General features: G+C 31.2%; 1 protein-coding gene across 1 annotated transcript; it reads left to right on the top strand.

Moving 5' to 3' along the window:
- Nucleotides 1-5,741: 5,741 nt before the first annotated feature.
- LOC148178898 (zinc transporter ZIP1-like) lies at nucleotides 5,742-15,472 on the top strand. The gene is made up of 4 exons (XM_088029251.1): nucleotides 5,742-5,893; nucleotides 8,794-9,671; nucleotides 9,718-9,927; nucleotides 14,936-15,472. The coding sequence occupies exons 2-4, from the start codon at nucleotides 8,846-8,848 to the stop codon at nucleotides 15,031-15,033; spliced, it is 1,134 nt and encodes a 377-aa protein (XP_087885377.1). The 5' UTR covers nucleotides 5,742-5,893; nucleotides 8,794-8,845; the 3' UTR covers nucleotides 15,034-15,472.
- Nucleotides 15,473-19,219: the final 3,747 nt, after the last annotated feature.

Here is a 19,219-nt window from a genome sequence, read left to right on the forward strand (position 1 = left end):
GCTGTTTCGTTATTTTATGATTTCGATAAGTTGGTATAATCTTGAAATTGAATCGTTTTAGTCTTTAATCAAAAAATATAAACAAAAAAACTTATCTATTTATTTATCAACACGTGCCAAGGGCTCTGCTAAACTTATTGTCTACAGAATTGAAAATTAAACAATAACATAAAAAAGATCGTCATCTAAAAACATTTTTCTGCTTAAAAACAATTCAAAATTAATAGAACCTCATAGAGTTATCTTCAAAAGTATGCCTTGATACGTCAAGATATAAGTGTTGAATTAGATAGATAGCAAATCAAAGTTAAAAATTCGAGATAAAACTTTTGATTTGATAAAGTCAACGAACTGAGATTAATAGAGAAATAATCTGTATTTAATCAATTTAGTGTTTTAGTGTCTTTTAATTATTGTGGATAGAGGTATCCGAGAATAAATAATGTGAATCATAATAATGAAGTATGTACCTACTTACAAGACCATGAATGATCTCATAAAACCCACAACTTCAGCAAAAGAGGAAGGATGCAATTGCGCTTTATTAAGTTACTAACATAAACATTTCTAAATTAATCAGTATTAAGATACATACGTTTTGACACCTTTTCCGGAAGCTAGTGTAGGACTTTCTATAAAGACGTAACAAATTAAAGCAGCCTCTTCGTGCCTAGAATATTTAATTAAAAAAATATAATCCGCTTGAGGATAATTTTCTACGTTGTCATCACCACCAGTTTGGTAAAATTTTCTTGGTATCATACATTCACCGCTCCTTAGAATCCTGGTAGAAAGCTGCCGTGAAATCTTCCTAGAAATCAAACCACATCAATTAGGAAAAGTTGTACCTTGTTTGCGCATAACTGCGTTTGGTGAGTCATTTTTACTGGGACTCGGGGAATTTTGGTTTTTTGTGTTACATCCTTGTTGAGAAAGCACTTGGTCAAGTAGCTTTTAAACAGACTTGGAAGTCTTGTCAGGTACTTTGTTTTGTTTTACTGCGGAGATTTCGAAATTATGCAGAAGAATAGGAAAAACCATCTTACTTTATGCTCTAAAGAAAAGGAGCCCACTCATTTTTGTATTACATTTATTAAATGGTCATGGGATTTTGGACATGACTTTGTTGTCATTTTTAAAACAAAATCAGTGTAGTTAATTCATATTTTATTGTCGTATTTTATGTATTATGATTGATGATTTAAATTTAAAATTAAATTCACAATAATTCAAAATGTCATTAAATTATATGACCGCAACAGCACAACCTTCAAATTTTTTAAAACAGTTTTCAATAACAATCATAAGGAACAATATTAAAACTACATGTTAAATACCTACATCTCACTTAATTCTGTTGCAACTTTACATTGTTCCGGACTTGAGAATAGTTCCTGATGACCTCCAATTTATTGGTGTCAACTACTTTATTCTTTGTCTTCTTAACTTTTGCATAATTTTAAGATGAAATTGTCATCCGGTTTCCGACAAAATAAATGAGATAATTATTATATTCATCATCATCACATTATTACTAATAGCAAAAATTTCTGTAAATTATGATTTTTGAAATTAATTTAATTTTTAAGATGTGTGTGAAAAGCAAGATAAAGAATACCGTTTAATCATGACGCTTTTGATTTTCAGAGCTTCAAGAAATGGTAAACTGAAAACTCAAACTACTTGTTTATTCATTTTGTTACTACCTTATAAAAAATTAAATAATACAAAATAACAATTAATTTAAAAGATAAAACACACTACTCACTTATTGCGCACTAAATTAATGCTCCAGTAAATACTTAATTTATTATATAAATTAAGTTTTAATTAATTTCATTTTCTCATTTTGATAATAATACATAGTTGGTGGTTCGTTTTTGCACTTTTTTGGATGTGTCCTACGATTAAATAAAAAGTAAGTGTTTGAAAACCAAATTTTTAATTTGTCTAAAAATGTTAATTAAAAGATAGAAGCATTTAACATTTATTGCTTATCTAATTATGATCTCAAATTAAACCTTGAATTTTAAAACTTTAAAACGCTAAGTAGATACTGAGAGTCAGAATATTTGTCTAACATTCTAGAATCTAGATTAAATATACATCTTCAGATTTAAGTTAAATTCAAATCCATTTTCTAAAGTTTTATGAATTTGTTAGAAGTAAAAATTATTTTTAGAACTTTATGACTTTCCGTTTATGTATTATACATATTTATTTTTTTTTAATTTTGTGTTTTCTTGAATAATAATTCTTATTTTGCAAGCCTTCCTCCTGCGCCAGCTCTTGCTTAGATTTCTTATTGATCTAGTTAATAAATATAAAATGTAAAAAATAAAAAAAAAATTCAAAACATAAATCACAAAAACCAAATCCTCGTCAAATACAAGCTCATATTAAATCCGAACTGGTTTAGATGCAAGCATTACAAGAAACCCGTGTAAATGTCCCAGATCAAAATGCAACTTTCAAAACTATGGACACATTAGTAGGTAGTCTTTGACAACTGGAGCTTACAATTTTACTTTTACTAACCGCCATGTATATGTTGCAAGAATTTTACACAATATTCCGTTCCTTTAGGCAACATCACGTTTCGATAAATTTATACGAATTTACCTATATTAAAAGCAAAATATATTTACGGACTGAATATTCCATCGTTGTGCAGTCCAGTTCAAGCATAAATATTTATTCCGCTGCCCCTGAACGTCCTTCTCTAAAATATGCAGATTATTTCCAGTTCACGTCTTAAAATCCCTCTTCGGACATGGATCTGAGTTTAAAGCGTGTGAAGAATTTTACGCTAATATAAATATGTTATTTCACGCCGGTGTTATACAATTAATTTTTACTTTTATGTTATAGCTACGATTCCATCGAAATATTGTTGTACTTTTTGTTAATGAAAGATTTCTTGCAAGGACCATTAAACGCGAATGTAGAAAGTACTTTCTTTAGATTCTCCGATTCATTTCATCCAGTTTCAACACGTTTTGTCTTTTCCAAAGAATGCGTTGTAAAAACCATTAACCGGATAATTTGTAATGAACACTGACGGAGAATAGGGAAGTTTACAGCAACAGACTGTTGCATTGCTTGACTAAAAACAATAGTGCTATCATACATGGAATCGACGGAAAAGCTTCCATTTTCTACCTTTAGAAATTTAAACAATGCCGCCGTTGTCTTGAATTAATGAAAATGACTTCATACATCTGCAGTTTTGCATTTCAGACTTGAGTTTGCAGTGACAGTGCAAGAACGGTAGTTTATGGATTTTATTACCCTGCGGGCGGTTTGTAACAATCGCTTCATAGATTATGAGTGTCAGCGGTGGCATTTCATCGAGCAAATAATGAGAATCAGCTCTTTTCATTCACCTTTGCCTTAATATCTGATTAAAGTGTCTGGACCAGTGAAGCACCAATTGCACAACCGACGTGTTTGTGTTTGATTTCAATGATTGATTGCTCAGTAATTATGAAATATAGGTATCTACAGCTTATCTATATGTGAATTAGATGTGAGAAATTTTTTAAAAAGTATCGCGATCTAGTTGGAGGTCTACATAGTTCAGTATTGCCCGCATTTCCTACTGTTTTCCCTAGTAATGGATGGCTAAACAGAATTAGTGTTAGGAAACTATGGCCTTCACGAATATACATGTATAATTGTACTGATCCATTCACAATGCAGTTTTAACAGTAAATAGAATAACGAGTGAGCAGGAAAATTGTCATTGCATTGCGCCATTTTATTTCATGTCTGATTTTTATTCTTACGATTCCACTTCTAACGTAGCCTGAGTACTTTTGTATCAACCATGACTTCACCAATTTAATGCACAATTCTATGACAAATTCCTTCGCTCATTCAATCAATTATGTTAAGATTATTATTAATTATTGGTATGAGAGTTGTCTATTTTCAAATAAAAGTGAGGTACAAAAATAAAAGACAGGAAGATAAAGTCGAACATATTTAATGTAAAGTTGACCCAGAAATTTTTGGATAATTGGCATCAAAAGTAGTTTCGATTTCGCACATTAGATAACGTTATAAAATCTTCCAGCTCACAAAAATTTTATGGTCCCTGAGGTTGGGGATTCCCCACCAATCAGTCAAGTTGTTGATCCTCTTAGCATCATAATCTTCAAATGGATCCAATTATTTCTCATGTCCGCTTTGTGGTTTTGAATATTACACGACTAAAAATGTGGAGTGGTAATTTCATATTAATCATACGTAGAACAATGAAAAACTTCTTATATTTTTATGGCTACCTACTTGAATCCGTTTCGTTAATTAAAACAAAATTTTATTTTATTTTATCATAATTATTATAAAAGTTAATTGTACTAGGTGTTTCGTAAATAGACAACAATTCGTGAAGTGGTAAATCTGGGTACTTTATGGAACAAAAATGTGCAGTAACTTTTGCCCTATTGTCTTTTGTTTAAGAACTAGAACGCCCGTAAGTTTACTAATGAGCGAGCAGTAGCGCACGGGTCGAAAATAAAATAAATCAAATTATTTTGAATTGGCAGTTTTTCTAAAATTTGACAGTAAAATCAGTGCAGTTCGCGAATACATGCGAATATCCTTTAAAATGGTAAATTACATATTTCAAAGTTTGCCGACACGCTGTTAGTTTATAGTGAAGTGAACAAAAATTGTTTAGCAGAAAGCGGTTCGAGGATATCATAAAAAGTTTCCCAATAGACGAATACCGCATAGCAGGATATTTAGAAAAGTTCTGCAAGAGACTTCAAGATTTTGAGACACACACTGTAACTTTTTGCTTTATTACAGTATTTTATATTTTCGTTCTTTTTTTTTCTTCTGCACCTACCGGCAAATTTCAAATTTTATCAAATTAAAAAAAAACTTGTACAGCATACGTCATGAAAATCTTCGTGTTAATTTTTCATGTTAACAGATTGTGTAAATAGATTTTGTGCATTTTCTTTCGTTACAAATAAAATTGCGAGGAATAAACTAACCAAAAATATTTAAAATTTTAAATTAAATATTAGTAGCAATTACATGCAACTACATATTACAATACGAAATGTGCACATTTCTGTTTATAATAATTAATTACATGATCGCACGAATAAAAATGACAATTAAAAATTCAGAATACGTCTTCTGAAACCAAGTTTGCAAAAATAAACAGGTCTAATTAAAAATTTTGGTCATTATAAAGAAGAGTTCTGTTATCATGCAGAGCTTGTGACTAGTCGAATAAAGATTCTGCTCGGAGCGTAATAAAATGTCACACCGTAAATATAAAACCGGATTGAACTCTGCTAATTACGTCCCGATTATTATTCTCCATATTATTTTATTTTTCTTCCAACGCACTGAATTCTCCAACACTCCAAAGAAGCAAGCACCCAACTAAACATAGAAGGTTTCTGAAGCCAGAGGTTCTTAAAATTTCTAGCCTTTGACTCATTTAATTTAGCACTTAGCACATTTGAACGAAGACTCAATTACTAGATGACAATGTGATGTTAGCATAAACAGTTAACAAAATGTGGGTCGTTTAAACACTATCTACAGTTAATACAATCTTAAATTTGTGCCATAGCAAATCAATAAGATTTTTTTAGGTGAAGTTTAATTTTTTTATTTTCGTATGTTAAACCAGTCAAGAGTACTCGCTAAAGGTGAATAGTATGCAAAACATTTTTTGAATCACTGTTATGTACTTAGTACAATAATGTATCCCAGTGTGGGTAAAATGCCGGTGTCCTTTTCTCTTCAGTCTTCAACGGCTCGTCATGAGGTTAGCGTTGCCGCGTTCACTCCTCTGAAACATGTGAGGAAGAACTGTTTCGTTTTTAATTAGTGGATTGTGTAGTGAACAAAAATTACACAGGTATTTGTAAATTTATAAATTATGTACCTCATTTAATTTAATTGAAAATTAAACTAGTTTCATTTTATTTTAATCATTGTATCTTAAATCCACGTGTAAAAATTGCACGTTACTTGAATTAATTTAAACTGGATGTAATATTCAGCTTAAATTGAATAGAGGAAATTATGGTTGTTGCTGTTATTGTTCTGAACTTTTATACTGACAAGAAAGAATCTTTTTAATCACCTCATGTAACCTGTGAATTTTTAAAATACTCGACCATAAAACAACAAGTTTCGTTCTTAAGAGAATAGTTTGTAGAGCATCGTAAACTCATCTAAATTTTTAATGTGGCTGCATTATTAAAACCTTCCGCCAAACTCTTACTTCTTAAAAACGACCTTAAATCACCAGTCACACCTTTCCAGCTGTAAATTGAGTGCAGTAATCCACCGCAACATTGATCAGTCGTGGTAAATTCGATTGAAAAATCAAGTTCAAGCCGAGAAAAACTCGACTTAATGTAAAATCATTTCCTGATATGGGCGCGGTATTTAAATTAGAAAGTCTTTAGACTAGGTTTCTAAAACACTGACCTTCAAGTTTGCAATTGATGCATTTTTGTATTCTGGAAATCTTCGGGAATTCCTGCTGCCGTAGCCAATAGGTTGAATGCGATTGTAAATCCCAAAAGGAAATTGCATGCGAGTGAAGAAATTTAGAACCGATGCGGTTAAACCCGTCTTCAAGGATCTTGGAGGCGAGTGTAATTATTATAATTGAACATGAATATACGTTGCTTGAGCAATTTTTATGTTATATTTTTAAACTTAAATAGACAACAAAAATTTGCTGATAGTGCTAAGGTCAATTTAAGTAGATTATTTACAAGTTACCTTGTTTTTAACAATACAAACTTTAGACAGTTTTAGATTAATTTTTAATCGAATTTTATGTGCACATATCGCTAGGTGCCCGTATTACAACAGACGACATGTCTAAAGATATGTTCCGTATTACCATAAGTAACGGGAGTCGTTTGCAAGTGCTAAGTTTATTTAGTAACGAAGAGTCATTTGTTAATTACATGTGATTACTTCATCTGTAATTTTTAACAGAAAATCCAACTTGGGACATAATATGTCCTTTCACTTTTAAGGTTAAATGTCTTCTGCAATTTACTTCGTAATTCTTGGGTGTAGAAGACGGTAAAATCGTGACTGAGTATTTCAACAAGAAAACATTAAATACTTCCACTTTTGAAGAAAACTGCAAATGTAACTTTAAAGTTTATGTTAAAATTTATGATCTATTATTATTCATTAGACATAAATTTTTAGTTCTTTGAAAAAAACAATAGGTATAATGAGAAGAAAATATTCTTTGGAAACATATCGACATTTCGTAATATGCAATATTATGTGAAAGTGCAAAATATTGCCAATAAAAAAATTTGAAGGAAATAATTTCAACACACAATATAGAATATATTTAAAGGTAAAACCACGAATTTGTCAAGACTCTTTATTGCAACTTTTTGTTATCGAAAACATAAAGTTAAAAATTTTACTACTTTCATTTTAGAAATTACATTTACTTGCAAAATACTTTTGTAAGTGTAATCGTCTTAAAAACCTTTCAAAATGCATAATAATTGTGTGAGAGTTATATGTGTGTTCCTTTTAAGCCAGCTTTTAATGCTGTAATTGGAATAATTAATTTAGTGGCTGTTCTGGTACTGTTCATTTAAGTAGTGCAAGCAGGTTATAAATAATAATTGTAATTTTGTAATGATAACAATTCATTGATGCAGCTTAAAGTAACATTAACAAAATTGTTGCTTTTGATTTTCTTTTTAGCCTTATTAGAATAAACAAAAAAATAGGGTTTCACGACATTTTACGCTTTACTTTGGATAGCTTTACTCGGTTTCTACGTATTAAGAAGATTTCTGTACATTTCAAAACTAGTTTCTTGTTTTATAAATTTTTTCATTTTTAGAGTAATTTAAACAAAGGAAAGTTTTTTTTTTATTTTAAAGAAATTTTTGAATCTATGAAAAACTTTATAAATTTGGTCCGCAACAGTAAATTTGAAAATTTAATTTTCCTAATAACATCGATAAAGTAAAAATTCTGTTGAAACTAATAGGTATAATGCTTATAAATTTGTAGTATGTAGTAAAATAAACATTGTATGTACTACATTTTCCATATTCAATTGGGTAAAATAAATATTATTGTAATTTATAAACAACTGTTGATAGGTGATTACAATAATTATTTTAATAATAATTGTAAGTAGGTAAAAGCAAGATATTAAAATATAAGTAGAAAAAAAAAGGATAATCAATCTATGTTAACTGTAAATAAAACTGCAATGTAATGTTTCAACAAGAAGTTTATTCCCATTCTAGAGAAGAAAGTCCGCTTTTGGGTATTTTGGTTGTACAGTTTTTACTTTTTTTTTCAAAATTATTTCTTCTACAGTATTAAATTTCATCTGATTCAAATGATTCAAATCTTAAAATTAAAGTTTAAATGTTTTGCCAACTTTGTAATGCATTTATTCTCAAATTAAATTCGACCTCACGTTTTCTAAATGCACATCTAATGTGCGTGCCTACTGGCTACTGTGATCACCATTCAAACGCATCAATCGCCTTGCACTTATTTGCATTCTAAAACCATATTTTTCAAAGTGAAAGTCAAGGGTTGAAAAACGCATTGATATAATTAATGATCTCACGTACACAAAAAGAGGTCAATAAAGTTACTAAAACTGCACGCTAATACGTCACGTTTACAGAAAATTTCGTCAAAAGCAACTCGCTGTAAAATTTAATATAGCTAAGCTACGTGATCCAATTTTCACTGAGTGTCTCAGTGATAACCACTAATATATTTTTTTTAATTTAGGAAGAAGAAAACACTAATATGACAAGGTAGAAAACGAAGAAAACAACTCAACATGGAAGCTGTGACAAACGTGACCGAGGCCGCAAGGACCAACGACCTGATTTTCGCCAAAGTGGTAGCCATGGCTGTTTTAGGACTCGCGTCTTTTTTAATAGGACTTCTTCCAATCAAACTTACTAAACTAATTAATATCAAAGCGGCCGACGGTGATAAAAATTTGTTGATCTCGTTGTTTTTGTGTTTCGGTGGTGGAGTGTTATTATTTACGACTTTTCTCCATTTGCAACCTGAAGTGCGCGAAAGTTTTATGTATTTGGAATCCCAGAACAAAATCCCCAGTATAGGCAACGGAATCTCCATGTCGGAACTAGTTTTTTGCCTCGGTTTCTTCTTCGTGTATCTCATCGAAGAAGTGGTTCATCTCTTTCTTCATAAGAAACTAGACAACGACGTTTTGCATCGCTCGCTTTCCGTCAGATGCAGCAACAAAAAGCGGAACCTCACCATTCCTCGAGTTACTTTAAATAAGTTCGACGATGGGAACATCAGCTATATTAGTAATTCAAACAAGGAACTTTTAAACTCACAATCTACGATAAATTTCGATAAAAGTTCGCATTCGCATAATATCGATGGAGCCTTGAAGAACTCCTTCAGCGGTTTGTTGGCGGTTTTGGCGCTTAGTTTCCACGCTGTTTTTGAAGGGCTTGCGGTGGGGCTTGAAGACAGCGTCCAGAAAGTTTGGTATTTGTTCGCGGCTATAGCCACACACAAGTTTGTTATTGGTTTTTGTGTGGGCATAGAACTGGTGACCTCGAAAACGAAGCTGCTCTTGACCATTCTCTACATTGGAACCTTCGCCGTTGTCACACCATTAGGTAATCTAATTCCTTCCACCAACACACCTACAAATTTTCTTTTCAGGAATAGGCATCGGAATCATCTTGAGCGAAAAAGAAAACAGTCATGAAGACATTACTTCTGTCGTTCTACAAGGAATGGCTGCTGGAACTCTGCTGTACGTTGTCTTCTTCGAAGTTCTCGCAAGAGAACGCGGCAATAATCACAGTGGAATCTGGCAGTTATTTGCAATTTTATTAGGATTTGCCGTCATGTTCGGCTTACAAATCTTGAGTAAGTCCAATTAATCTCACTCACGTACTTTAACTATCTTACAACAAAATGTGGAAAGTTTCTGCATGTTGAGAATTATTTGACGCTTGTTTGGAGAAGTCCATAAATGCGTCTGCGACTTTCTATGTTTCTATGGCAGGTGCGATTTGAGAGATGGTGCAATTATTGCACTAAAGAAACAGTTTTCATTTCTCTATAGCATTTAATCTCGATAAATTGGCTAATTAGCTTAACCAATGAGTTGTAGAAAACAAAACAGTGCGTAATGAAAATTTATTACTTACATAAGTTTCAAATTATTTTGTAATGTTTAAATAATATTTTTCACTGGCCGATTTTTGATTTAATTGGATGACTACAACACAGTCGTTAGATAATTAAAATGAGAGTTTAATTATTCTATAATTTTCAGTCGTGCAATATGAATTAGGAAACGGGAACAGTGAACGACGGTACTACTAAATTTTACCTACTTAAATGACCAGTAATTGATCTAGTTCAGTTACCGTTGTTTTAGTAATGCTAATTAGCATTGATTGGCACCAATTGGTTCTTAAAGAGTAACCTCAAATGGAAAAAATTGAAAATAAGTGAAGTGTGGTTCGTTAAAATTTAAGATAAGTATTTATTAAGCAATCACACTATAATTGTAGTGAAGGAAACCATGACTTTTATTCTATTACGCCGAAGAAAATTCAATTATAGTTGTTTTTATTAGGTAGCTAAATATACATATACGACGATTAATTAAGATGTCTGTAAAAATAGCTTCTGATAACAGGTTAATAACTTATAAACAGGAATAAAATAATGACAGTTTATGACAGTTTTATCATAAATTGCAAATTTGTAACTTGACTTTTGTACTATACGTTTTTTACACATTTTCACAAACTGAGTCTAAAATTTTTCACTGCAATTAAATAAATACCGTCTTGTGCAATAAAAGACCAGTCAGATTACAAAGTCGTTATCTTTATTTGTAAATCCAGACAATCCGGAAATATAAATACTGATTTAAATTAAGCAAATATGTGGAAATATTATTTTTTACTGTCTGCACTGATTAGAAGAATCCACTTATAAAACTATAACTTATCTAGATTCCGTAATTGCTGTTTCGGTAAAAACAGTCGTAATGAGATACATAGATAAATATTTAATTTTTATGTATAATTCGTTATGCACGTGTTTCCTGTTTCCACAAACAAACAAAAGGTTATAAACAGTGTTTATCACAAAAAGTGTAAAAAAATGGAACGTTTCACTAAGATTAGATCTTTTCATTTCTTTATTTCTCTTAAAAGTATGCGCACATACAAAAAGTACATACATAGGAAAGGTTACAACCACATATTTACACTATATAAATATGAATGAATAACATTACCATGCACATTTAGCGCGACTTTTTTCCATATTGGCAAACAATTAATAAACTGTAACTATACACATCAGGAAATGTAAATTTTTCAGGTGATACCTTGGAACATACAAGGTAACATCCTATTTTTGGCGGTTTTGCTTATCTAAATGTAACAATACAGTGAAAGTAGAAGAAACTTTGAAATATTCACATGTTTGAAAAAAAGTGATGATCCGCTGACTCACCACAACAAATAGAAACTGGCATTAGTGTGTGGGCAATTTTAGCAGTATTGACACACTGATTAAGTTTTTATTGTTGTTTTCACTTATAAACAATACAAAATTGTAACACTAACAAGGTAAAAGAAAGTTGCAAGGTCAATGCCAGTTTACAATGTCTCTTCAGTTCTGCCAACATAATGATAATAATCATTAGTCGCTTAGTTCATTAATTAATCGTTTCTTTCAACTTTCATTTTGATTACTCAATTAAAAACTCGATTTCATTGATGTAAGCGAGACGTTGAACTTCGATTTTACTACTGATAAGAATAAGTTTTACAATTTCAGCACGCTTCGTTTCGCTAGACAATTATGAAATTAAGAATATCCTGTTCCTATTAGTGAATAGCAGTCGTAAAAATGACTATTGTAACCGGCGCCCCTACCATTTGTACCTTAAAAATTACATAAGCGAAATTTCATACCTTTAGGCGTTTATTTAAATCATTAAAAGGTGAAGTCACTTACACCATCGATTCTTCCTCAACGCAAGTGCGTTATAAAAATTCCCATCAAACTTCCGTCGATTACATAATAATCTATGATTTAGTCGATTTGAGTATGGAAAGCTGATAAATGTTCACAACCTGGTTTCAGTTTCAAAGAAACATTACTTCCTTGATCAATCTGATTTGCAGGAAATTAAAGATCTTGCTTAACTTTGGAAAAACCATAAACTCAATAATTTAGTTTTTGTTGTAAACAATAGGATTGTAAAAAACAACTTTTTCAAGCAATTACGACAATGTTGTTTAAATTTGATGGTTGGTGCACGAACATTTAATTTAGTTTTACTGTCATGATGTCATAACAAAAATAGCAATTAGAGACATCCTAAAGGTTTTACACTGTGTTAATTGCGTCGAGAAAGAAATTAAAATCTTCTCGCTTGAGTGAAAATTAATTCCTGACATAACAGCGCAAAAGAAACCGGGTGCATTTCGCCAGCCTCACTCAAATCCCCATAAATCCTATTGAACAACTCATTGCATCAAATGCTAACATTAGCTATTATTTGCGAAGCGTGTTGCAAAATCTTTGTGAAATTCAACCATTTTAGCCGGAGCAAAATGTTATTTGAAACTGTCCTCGTTTTAATGGTTGGCGTGCTTATCTGATTCGAAAGGAAGAAATTGTGTTAAGTGTTGTAATTGTGCGTTTACCTTCAATTATCTGTAAATATTGATCACCTTGATTGTTAAAATAAATGAAACGAATTTAGAAAGGTGCCGACTTTATTTCTTTCAAATTCAAATTAAGAAGTAGAAGCTTCTACTTGTGTCATGTTTAACTATGGAACTTGACTTAAGATAGTTCTTGTAGAAAGTAGGGTATGCCGGAACCACGACGTGCTCTTAATGTGTAAAAGCAAAAGTTGTGGTGTGAAGGTCACTCATCGGGTCAGTCACTTTTTGTCCGGCTGTAATTCACGGCTGACGTGTTATGTGGAAAGAATAATAATTAATTTGGATTTATTGTTTGACAAAGCAAGGGTTCATTCACGGTGCGTTGAAAATTAACGGAACGGTTTCACCCATTCGAAGCCATTTCAGAAATATTTCCTGATGTTAGATGATAGTTTCGCCATACTGACCCAAAAAATCAAAAACTGCATTTGAAAGCTTCAAAAAAGTATTAACGGTCTGACACTTTTTTTACTGATCCAGATACCGATAAAATGACTTCAGTTTGCTAAAAAAACTAGCAACAAATCAACCATTTATTTATTTCCGCTATTTGTACAGACAAGACAAGATATCTGCCTGTTTATGTATTCAGTTATGCGTGCATTAGGCGCTTTAGAAGTCATGAGGTCAACAAATTACCGTAATTGCACTGTCCCCTAAACCTACTCTTTTGATTAATTGAACACGTTCTTGACTGATCAAGCCCATTAAATTTTTACTAAAATAAATATTTGCATGATTTTCTACAAGAGATAAAAATAAACATTTTAATTTGAAAGTTTGGAAGTTTTTTGTCATTCAAACAAGATTTGGAGGTCGTTACTCTTGATCGCGAATTTGCATTAAAAATAGTTTACATTCTCTTTTCTGCAAAAGGTTGTTAAACTTTAATTCGTCAACTATTTAATTATAATTTATAATACCGTAAAATCATTAATTTTTCAGCAATTAACGTTATTGGTATGAAGTAGAATGTAAACGAAGTTTATTAGATTAGAGGCTTATTTTGGTAACGTAATAGGTTCTATTACATAAAGACATTTCCATAAAGATTAACAACGGAAAATAAAATAAAAATTACAAAAGAAAATATTTTCTCTCACGTCATTTTAAATTTCGTACAAGTTAAAGGTCCAATGTCCATCTTAATGAAAAGAGAGAGTAAGTTATGGCCCATATGCAGGGCGAGAAAGTTAAGTCCCAAGGCATTTCCGTTGTTTCTTTTTAAAAAATTTATAGTCGCAAGTTGACTTCTCGCGCAAAAGCTTTTTTCTTAGGACTTAATTCTATTTTATAACTTTGTTTACTTTGTACAAAGTGTAAACAACTCGTAAAACCAAAAATATCATGATTTTTCAGATACAAAAAAAATATAGAAAATAAGACCGTAAAAAAATCATTAGGTTTTTATTCATGCCATTTTTGTAGGAGCTCTACTTTTAATTAGGTTTATCTATTCCTCCCATTTTTTTTTTCGAATCAGAAAGACGAAAATTGTTGAAGGATTTGATCAAAACCAGTTCCATAACAAATGTAATTAATAAATATAAAACTCGTCAATATTTATTTTAAACGGCAATCAATTTATAAAAATAGAACCATTGTTGTTTACTTTTCAATCAACTTGATATACATATTTTAAATGAAAGCAAAAACATGTTATAAAAATAGGCGACTGAGTATTTATTGCTTTCCAATAATTTCTAACATTGTGGTGAAGAAACTTCAATTTTAAAAACGAAAGCGGTGACAAAATTCCACAATTTAAACAAAATTAAACAACTCGTGTATAATCAACGTTAATTAAGCACAATAAGTGTCGTTATCGTAGACCATAACTATAATTTTATCAAATTATCCAACACGGATGTAGTTAACCCGTATACACCCTCATGTCCTTGAGGGAAGAAGTGACATCACAATTTCTATTATTGAATGAAGTAAACGTGGAAATTAAGAACAATACCGCTGTGCAAATGTTCACATGACGAAATTATCTCGAAACGAGCAAAATGGTGGAGGCGCCGAGATTACCCAATATCAGTCCACAGACATTTGACATGTTTGGAAAATAAAAGGTTGCAAAACTCTCTCAGACAAACAAACGTACGTGTGATTAGAAGCTACTTTACTTTTTCAACTTGAAATTTCTAATCAATTTCCTTTTCCAGCTGGTCATGAACATAGTCACGGTGACGGACATTCTGACCATCATCATGGGCATCATGAGCACGACGAAGTTGGGCACCATCACGACCATGTTCATTGAAGCTAAACACGTTATTTATTGTTATTAGTTTTTGCTCATAGTTTTGACACTAAAATAAGTTAAAAATGTATTTTCGGGTTTTCCTTTGATGTACCTGAAAAAAAAGTAAATTTAGATTGTAACTTGTTTCGTAAGAACCAAAATTATGTACATAATTTTAAATATCCGACGAGTAGAATTTTTCAATTAGGTGCCAATTTCAGATTTGTAGTACTTATGTAATGTAGTTCTTACAGAATGTAATGCTTTAGTAATATTTCTGGTACTTTGCCAAAAATTGTTTAAGCAGTAGACTTTTAATTTTTGAGTGCTTAATTCTTATGCGTATTCAATACGTTTTGTAAATATTGTAACTACGTACGGTTGTTTAAGAATAAATTTATACTGTGACAAAGCCTTGGACGTTATTATTTTGTTAAAAATAAATATTTATATGTTTTCTCTAGTATTTTCTATAGAAATATTTATTATGATCTACATAGCAATAAAACCAATTAATAGTAATTTATTTAATACTTTCTCTGTCCGAAAATAATCGATACATTTTGTTTAACTGCACTTTGACCAAGACGTCATTATTTAGTTATTTTTTTTCCATTATTTAATCATAGCGGGTTAATCACGACACTGTCACATTTCCTTGATTTCTAACATTTTTTACATCTGTGCCACTTTTGTGGCAAAGCCGTATTACTTTTGAAGAACATGCAAGTTCAATATTTTTTACGAATAGAAAATAAAAATTTGATTCATAGCTATTGATTGCTTAATTTATCTATATAAAATATACCGATTATTTTGGGACCAAGAAAGTATCGTCTATTTGAACAACTTTGGCCGGTGGATTAAAATTTAAGATGTCTTCAATGAAATATCACTAACTTTGACAGATTCCAGCAATTTCAAAACATCCATCATAAATGCACATTTTATTGTAATAAACTACAGCAATTATCAAAGAGTATTTATTTGTTAAAGCTATTCAACAAAGACAACAATAACAACAAAGAAAATGAAAGAAAACAAATTAACTATAAAATAAGAAATATTTTCGTATCTAATAACAAGTGGAAGATGTATTTTGTGTTGCGTTGCGTTTTAAAGTCATTAGAGTCTCGTTATTAAGCCTCATTTCCACGGTCCGTTCTAGAGAGAACAGAATTTGATTTACGATGGAATTTGAGTTATTGCACCATATTTTGCGGTCAGAAAATTTGCAAATCCTATTGCACCCTTGGTTTACAATCCTCTGTTCCGATTCGGGCGGACAAGCTGGTTGAAACGCCGAACCACCACACGGACTGCTACATTTGATGATAACTAAACAGTTTTAATTACTCCAATTCTTTTAATTTGAACACTAATTTTTTATCATATGTTAATATAAGGTAAATAACACATATAAATGTGGATTAATTTTAATAAAGATGGCGATAAATGCAGATATTTATTTCCTGCATTGTAATTTACAAAATCATTGCATGAAAAAAGGTGGATAAATACAGGTAGGTTTCTTATCTATGTAAGTGGATTAACCCTTTTGAAGTAATTGGCAGGTCTCTGTATTCTTATGGATTTAGTTAGGTTTATTACCTGGAGAGTTAAATTTTTTATATGATCCTGTAAATTAAATCTGCTAAATAGATTTTAGGAGAATTTACTTACACAACGTATCTGCGAAATAAGAAACTTGAAGGATCAATGAAGTTAAATAAATTCTGTACTGGTTCAACTCAACGAATTATCTTGTCTGTTCGACATCGGTTCGACGGACATTTCAACACAAAACCAAGGCAGAACGGACAGAACCAACTTGTTCGTCCGACGTGTTATAATTTTTAGGAGAAATAAATAGCTACGTATCAAATAAGCCACGTTCGATATTTGAGAATGACCTTAAATTTTATGACTTGAACTTTTTTTTGGCCATTTCATAAATAATAATCTGAAAACTGCAGCTACTATTTGATGTTAAATAACTTTCATTTTTACCAATCAATTGTCAGCAATCATGAAGTGCAATTAAAAAAAATTAATTAGGTTCTCTGCGTTTCGTCTCGGTTCTCTGTCGAACTGTCCGGTGCGTTCTGTCTTGGTTCTGTGTTGAAATGTCCGCCGAACCGATGTGGAACAGACAAGATGGTTCGTTCGTTCAGTTGAACTAGTACAGAATGTTCTTAAATTTGTTTCATTTTATTCATAGTTCAAGTTACTTATTACGTGGATATGTCAGCTATGGTAATTTTAACTAATATTCAGAAAATTTAATTCTTAGAACAAAATTAAAAATTTAAATCTTCAGGTAATATCTCTGACCAAAATCCAAAAGATTCAATTCATAGAACGCAGACCAAGCATACAAAAATCCCTCTTTTTCGAACGTACAAAATAATTTCATAAGTTAGGTTCATTCTATGCGACCAATTTTATTAGTGTGCGTTCTGTGTTTTGTTCTGTGTTGAAATGTCCGCCGAACCGATGTCGAACAGACAAGATAGTTTGTTCAATTAAACCAGTAAACTTTGTATTGTAGGTAAATTCTCATATAAACCGTCGTAAGTTAGAGATTCAATTTATAGAACGAAATTAAAAATTCAAATCTTCAGGTAATAAGTCGGACCAAATCCACAAAAATACTACCTGTCGGTTTTTTCAAAAGGGTAAATCCACTCACAGAGATAAAAAACCTACATACCTGTATCCATTCACGCCTGTTTTCATACAATAATTTTGTATATTTCATTGCAATATTTAGCTTGATGTTAAAATAACTTCTCCACCAGTAAAATAATGTCAGGAATAATCAATTGAAATACAGTAACATTTTTTTATTCCTATTTAACGAGATTAATTATACAAAAATTCTGAAATGCATTGTTTATTGAAAGTTTTCTCCAAAGGAGCGGCTAATTTCAATTATTCTGTGCGTTCTGTGTTGAACTGTCCGGTGCGTTCTGTCTTGGTTCTGCGTTGAAATGTCCGTCGAACAAACAAGATGGTTCGTGCATTTGAACCAGTACAGAATGTTAATAAATTTATTTTATTTTATTTATATTTCAAGTTACTTAGTTCGTGGATATGGATGGTATGTTAACTTTCACTAATATTCAGAAAATTTAATTCATAGAACAAAATTAAAAATGCAAATCCTCAGGTAATAACTGACCAAATCCACAAAAATACAGACCTGTCGGTTATTTCAAAAGGATAAATCCACTCACAGAGATAAGAAACGTACCTACCTGCATTCATTCGCGCCTGTTTTCATACAATGATTCTGTACATTTCAATGCAGGAAATAAGTATGTTCATCTATCTACATTTATCAGCATATTTATTAAAATTAATCCACATTTATATGTGTTATTTACGTTATTAACATTATGATAAAAAATTAGTGTTCAAATTAAAAGAATTGGAGTAATTAAAACTGTTTGGTTACGATCAAATGTAGCAAGTCCGTGTGGTGGTTCGGCGTTTCAACCAGCTTGTCCGCCCGAATCGGAACAGAGGATTCTAAACCAAGGGTGCAATAGGATTTGCAAATTTTCTGACCGCAAAATATGGTGCAATAACTCAAATTCCATCGTAAATCAAATTCTGTTCTCTCTAGAACGGACCGTGGAAATGAGGCTTTAGAGACTCACCTTGTGCTAATACTTGAACAAGAAAGTTGAAACGCGAGCGTATGCAACATTAGTATAGAAAATACAACAATTTTGATACATCTATGTTTAATTCAAACTCAAAAAATTCTTGAAAAGGTCTCGGTGAGTTTTTTTGATCAGAATATAATTGATTAAACTGAAATAAATAATAATGAGAGATCTCAAATTCAACTTTTGGAATCTAAAGGAGACATTCCTTCATTTTCATCTAGCAATCGTTGGTAAGATTGTTATTCTGATTAATCGTTTAGTCTTTTTTCAACCACTACATAGGAGAATGAATAAAATTCTTCAATTGTTTGTTACGTTTTTTTAAGGATTAAGATGTTTATCGCTACCTGGTAAACACTGCTGTAAAGTAAGTTGCCTAATGTTTGCGGTAAAAAAAGTTTGAATCAAAACAGGTTTCTGTTTTTAAGAATCTGAATAATTTGTTGTAAGTTAATAAATACAAAAAAATTAACAGCTGATACAAAACAATGGAAATAATCAAATCATAAGTGGTTAATTTTAAAAAT

This window comes from Gnatocerus cornutus, chromosome 2, assembly GCF_029298725.1.
Source record: "Gnatocerus cornutus isolate USDA-ARS CGAHR chromosome 2, icGnaCorn1.1, whole genome shotgun sequence".
Lineage (NCBI taxonomy): Eukaryota > Metazoa > Arthropoda > Insecta > Coleoptera > Tenebrionidae > Gnatocerus > Gnatocerus cornutus.

Coding starts and splice junctions, on each gene's coding strand:
- LOC148178898 (XM_088029251.1), top strand. CDS start 8,846: ATGGAAGCTGTGACAAACGTGACCGAGGCCGCAAGGACCAACGACCTG. Junction 9,672..9,717: donor CGCCGTTGTCACACCATTAG/GTAATCTAATTC, acceptor TTTTCTTTTCAG/GAATAGGCATCGGAATCATC. Junction 9,928..14,935: donor GTTCGGCTTACAAATCTTGA/GTAAGTCCAATT, acceptor TTCCTTTTCCAG/CTGGTCATGAACATAGTCAC.